At 42.9% G+C, this 5,270-nt stretch overlaps 1 protein-coding gene across 6 annotated transcripts; it reads left to right on the top strand.

The window, feature by feature from the left end:
• The first annotated feature begins 365 nt into the window (after nt 1–365).
• On the top strand, nt 366–4,116 carry LOC139556982 (putative nuclease HARBI1). 6 transcript variants are annotated; one of them, XM_071371216.1, is made up of 10 exons: nt 366–1,133; nt 1,221–1,397; nt 1,488–1,549; nt 1,632–1,718; nt 1,806–1,847; nt 1,916–2,089; nt 2,169–2,204; nt 2,303–2,857; nt 3,136–3,247; nt 3,342–4,116. In XM_071371216.1, the coding sequence occupies exons 1-7, from the start codon at nt 1,070–1,072 to the stop codon at nt 2,202–2,204; spliced, it is 642 nt and encodes a 213-aa protein (XP_071227317.1). In that variant the 5' UTR covers nt 366–1,069; the 3' UTR covers nt 2,303–2,857; nt 3,136–3,247; nt 3,342–4,116. The 6 variants fall into 6 exon arrangements, with proteins under 6 accessions (XP_071227317.1, XP_071227312.1, XP_071227316.1 ...); XM_071371211.1 differs by adding an exon at nt 2,927–3,039 and having other exon boundaries at nt 1,806–2,089; XM_071371215.1 differs by having other exon boundaries at nt 1,916–2,204.
• Nucleotides 4,117–5,270: the final 1,154 nt, after the last annotated feature.

The following is a 5,270-nucleotide window of genomic DNA, read 5'->3' as shown; positions in this document are numbered from 1 at the left end:
GTAGTCAGTGTCATCTGTGTCAGATCAACCTCTCTCTCTCTCTCTCTCTCTCTCTCTCTCCTCTCTCTCTCCTCTCTCTCTCTCTCCTCTCTCTCCTCTCTCTCTCTCTCTCTCTCTCTCTCTCTCTCTCTCTCTCTCTCTCTCTCTCTCTCTCTCTCTCTCTCTCTCTCTCTCTCTCTCTCTCTCTCTCTCCTTTTTGTCTCTGAGGGGATAATAATGATCTGTTGCCAGTCACACACTGATGTCAACGTTGGCACCTTGTGACAGAGAAAAGGAAAGATCTTCCACTCGGCCTGTCCCAGGACCATTGTGCATTGCACCCTGTATCATGCATTCATGCCAGTGTTCCTCCATAAGAACACCTGGGGCCTGTTGCACAAAAGTAGAATTAAGACATCCGGGATAAATGACTCAGCTGAGCTCAATGAAGCCAAAACATGTGCGTCCAGGCTTAATTGGTTGCACAAAGACCAAGCCAGGATGAGCAGACACGGATTCATTAAGCCAGGTGAAACCAATCCTGGATAGGTGCGCGCTCACGGCTCACTCAAATAGACCCCGCCACAGATCACAGATTAACTGATTTACCATGGCAACTAGAGCCGCGTACTTTTCCCCGTCGGAAGCACAAATCCTCATGGAGGCATACGAGGAGGTAAAATATATAATTAAGAAGAAAGGCAACACCGCCACAGTGATAAAGCAAAGAGAAAAAGCGTGGCAAAGTATTGCAGACCGCCTGAATGCGTAAGTAGTGCACAATTACACACTCACCGCTCCGCTGAAACATCACAATTACAATTCAAATATTTAATTCACATCTCCAAAAATGCAGTTGTACTGTAATTATGAAACGGTTAAATTTTTTATTGAAATGCACTGCAGATATGAGTGAAATTGTGTAAAGTAACTCCATCACACTGTATAAAGGTATGATACATTTTTTGATATTTTTACTGAAAACAAGACAAAAATACCAAGTAATTTTTTGCAGTGTGACTCCATTAAATGTGTGTGTGTGTGTGTGTGTGTGTGTGTGTGTGTGTGTGTGTGTGTGTGTAGATTAAACATGAACGGGCCAAAACGGACATGGCAGCAGGTCAAAATCAAATACAAGAACATTCTGCAGAATGGTATGGTCCCTGACTAATATTTAACAAAGCACAAGCATATATTGTACCCAGAAGGTGCCTGCTCACACATTGTCTGTACTGTTTTAGCAGTGAAAAAGAATACCCACAGACAAGGCACGGGTGGTGGGTCACCAAAGGCTGACCTTACCCCAGCAGAGGACATGGCCTTGGAGCTAAATAAAGGCAGGCCCGTCTTAGAGGGGATCCCTGGGGGGAAAGAGACGAGCATAGGTTCCTCCCAAGATGCCACCCGCTTCATTCAAGGTATGTCCTTCCATCTCTACATGGGATACAACCACATTCATATTGAATCAATTTGGACTGTCTGACTTTGGTTTACCTATTGCCTTGCAGTGTCTGGCAGCACTGTGTTCCTGTTAGAGCCACCAGCACAAGCACCAGACGATGCTGATCCAGTGAGTACTCCATCAAAGGCATACTGTAGGCCTGGCATGTCTTGTCTACTAGCTTCAATATGAATCCGATTAAATGTGATAGGGTGAAGGCCCCAGTGCAGCAGCAACAGCACATGATGGAGACGATGATGAGGAGGAGACCATCTCTCTGGATTCCAGAAGGCATGAGGTATCATGTTAAGACTGTGAAAGTACTATTTACTCTACAATGGTGAGGAGTCCTCATCAAAATCAAAAAATCTCATTTCTTTTACAGGACCCAGATGCTATACAGTGGGAAAACCAGCCTGGCAACATAGTGCGTATTAATAAAAGGACACCACATCCTGCCAAATTCCAGCTGCGCTAATTGTATTGTGTTCACAGAGCTCACAAGCTATCAGAAAGTTGTATGGCAACCACCTCCGGCGCCAAATAGAACTGGCAGACATAGACATTCAGTACAAGAAGAAAAAGATGGAAAATCTTGCACTGAAGTCCGAAATAAAAAAGAGGACAATTAGGAAACTGGACCTTGAAATAAAAAAACTTGAGAGGGAGGTGAGATATGCCTTCAATGTACACTGTATGCTAACTGTAACACAAATGTATTAATCATTATTTTTCTTTCCTCCCCCAGCTCCAAGAAGATGACACAGCTCAAAATAAAAATTAGGTATATTCTCGTAAAGTCAAGTGAGCCATGACATATGAGCTCTTATTGTGAGCACACAGGACGGTGGCATCTTTCTAAGGTTTTTTTTATTTTCCCAGCAATCAGTACAACCAAGTCATCGTTATAAGGCATCGCCCTCTTTTGCCCACCCCCCCAGCACCAGGTGTGGCCACTAGCCTATATGAAGGCCCAAAATTGTGTGTTCCTTTCTGCTCTGACAATGGCATGCCCATTCGTGCGAGATGTGGTGGATGAAGAAGCACTTGTGCTGAGGAGAGCCTTCAGGCGAGAAAGGGTCTTCAGGGACCGGTTGGACCCACTGGCCTTCCCTGATGACCATCTATATGAAAGATACAGGTTTTCTGCAGATGGCATCAGGTATCTATGCAGACTACTGGGTCCCAGGATTAAGCACCGCACTGCACGGAGCCATGCACTGAGTGTGGAGCAAATGGTTTGTGTGGCCTTGCGCTTTTTTGCTAGTGGAGCCTTCCTGTACTCAGTGGGGGATGCAGAACAGCTGAACAAGGCCACAATTTGCCGCACAATAAGGAGTGTGTGTCTGGCTATCAAAGCATTAGCAGATGTCTTCATCTCCTTCCCTGGCCACAGAAGACTCTGTGACATCAAAGAGGAGTTCTATAGGATTGCAGGTAAGAGGATCTACAAATTACAGGACAACTGTTAACACATAGTAGGATACTCATTACTTTGTGTGACAGGTTTCCCCAATGTCATTGGTGCAGTGGACTGCACACACATAAGGATAAAAGCCCCCTCAGGTGCCCAGGCCGATTTTGTGAATAGGAAATCCTTTCACAGCATTAATGTTCAGGTGAACATAACTTTTTGATATTGTCCATTGACGAACACTCTGCATTGCCAGTGATGTGCATTGATTGGTGTAATATTCCTCATCTTATGATTTCAGATGGTCTGCAATGCTGACTGTGTGATCAGCAATGTTGTGGCAAAATGGCCTGGCTCAGTCCATGACTCCAGAATCTTTCGGGCCTCTGAAATCTATCAGTGCCTATCACAAGGTAAGCCACACAACCCCTATTTATAACCATCATGGCTGTGTCAAGAATATCACTGTGTTTATGAGGTAGTAATGATGAGATTTTGTGTTGACAGGTGAATTCTCTGGTGTGTTGCTGGGAGACAGGGGGTATGGCTGCCAGCCTTTTCTCCTGACACCTTTCACAGACCCCCAGGAAGCACAGCAGGCCTACAACCATGCCCATGCCAGGACCAGGGCCAGAGTTGAAATGACCTTTGGCCTCCTGAAGGCACGCTTTCACTGCCTTCACAAATTAAGGGTCAGCCCTGTTAGGGCATGTGATATTACTGTGGCTTGTGCTGTCCTCCACAATGTGGCCTGCCTGAGGAAGGAGAGGGCCCCCAGAGTGCCACCAGCCATGGACTGGGACAATCCGGCAATCTTCCCTGATGACGACAGTGGTCGGCTGCTGAGGGACCAATATGTGTTGAATTATTTTAGTTAGTATGTGTGCTTTCAATTTTGGTTAAATATGTCCTGCGGTGGCAGAGGAATTTGGGTTTTTTTGGGTTCGTTTTTTGACGAATTTGGCCTCTTATGATGTTTGTGCGGTATACTGTGTGTAATACAAGGCTGCAGGGAGGCTACTGCATCCATTCATTTGTCTGTTCAGTTGATGTGTATGGATTTGTCCTGCATTTATTTTAGTGTGCAGACATGCAGGGTGTGTTATATACAGACCTTTGAATGTGTATGTATCATTTTGTATAATATGCTTGGATTCTGTGCTTTCCATCTTGTAGAGTCACTGTGACTTCAGTTTCGAAAGGAGCTGATGGTTTACCTGCTTTGTTTTGTCCTTATTCAATAAAGGAACATAATGTTACACATTGTGTTTTTATATTCATATGGAATGTGTATTTGTTTATATGACAGAGTACTAGGGCCACACTGAAGAAAAAGGATAAAGTCATAAATTTATGAGGCTGGTTCTTTCTGCAGAAAAGCTACATATTGTTTTTACAGTTTTGATACTTATGACAATGTGATACTTAATATTCTGGCACATCAGCATGTCTTTGTTTATGAAACCATACTGAAGTACAATTTCACGAAATGCCCCACATCTGTCATTTTAACAACTGTCCTCCTTTAAAACAACTGGTTACAATATTATGACTTGTGTTTTTTTCCCCTCTGTGGCCCTAATATTCTATCATTTTATATATAGCCTTATAGTCTATGGAAAACTGTAAATTATCTAATGATAGCAACATCATCTAAAAATCATTTTTTATCCAAAATCATTGAAATTAATGATCACAAACGTTTAAATAATAACAGTGGGTCTAGTTATATGTGATAACAATGTATAGTGAGCAGTGAAATAACTATTGGTTTCCATTTGTGGTGACTGCTGACTGACATTAGGGATGAGATTAAATAGATCCTGGAATTTAGCCTGGTCTGGAGCAGGCTAGCTCCACAGAATAAATCTCCATGGTAATTTATACCATAACATATCCTCCTGCCCCCTATCCATCTTTAGTGCAACCGGATTACGGATCAATTGAGCCAGGATCACCAAGATATCCTGGCTTAATCCCTTATCCTAGTTTTGTGCAACAGGCCCCTGGTATATAATAAACAGTTTTATACAGGGCCATATATATACAGTGGGGAGAACAAGTATTTGATACACTGCCGATTTTGCAGGTTTTCCTACTTACAAAGCATGTAGAGGTCTGTAATTTTTATCATAGGTACACTTCAACTGTGAGAGACGGAATCTAAAACAAAAATCCAGAAAATCACATTGTATGATTTTTAAATAATTAATTTGCATTTTATTGCATGACATAAGTATTTGATCACCTACCAACCAGTAAGAATTCCGGCTCTCACAGACCTGTTAGTTTTTCTTTAAGAAGCCCTCCTGTTCTCCACTCATTACCTGTATTAACTGCACCTGTTTGAACTCGTTACCTGTATAAAAGACACCTGTCCACACACTCAATCAAACAGATTCCAACCTCTCCACAATGGCCAAGACCAGAGAGCTG

Source organism: Salvelinus alpinus, chromosome 28 (genome assembly GCF_045679555.1).
Source record: "Salvelinus alpinus chromosome 28, SLU_Salpinus.1, whole genome shotgun sequence".
Taxonomy (NCBI): Eukaryota; Metazoa; Chordata; class Actinopteri; order Salmoniformes; family Salmonidae; genus Salvelinus; species Salvelinus alpinus.
This window is presented reverse-complemented; position numbering and strand designations above follow the sequence as displayed.

Coding starts and splice junctions, on each gene's coding strand:
- LOC139556982 (XM_071371213.1), top strand. CDS start 2,386: ATGAAGGCCCAAAATTGTGTGTTCCTTTCTGCTCTGACAATGGCATGC. Junction 2,858..2,926: donor GGAGTTCTATAGGATTGCAG/GTAAGAGGATCT, acceptor TTTGTGTGACAG/GTTTCCCCAATGTCATTGGT. Junction 3,040..3,135: donor TTCACAGCATTAATGTTCAG/GTGAACATAACT, acceptor TTATGATTTCAG/ATGGTCTGCAATGCTGACTG.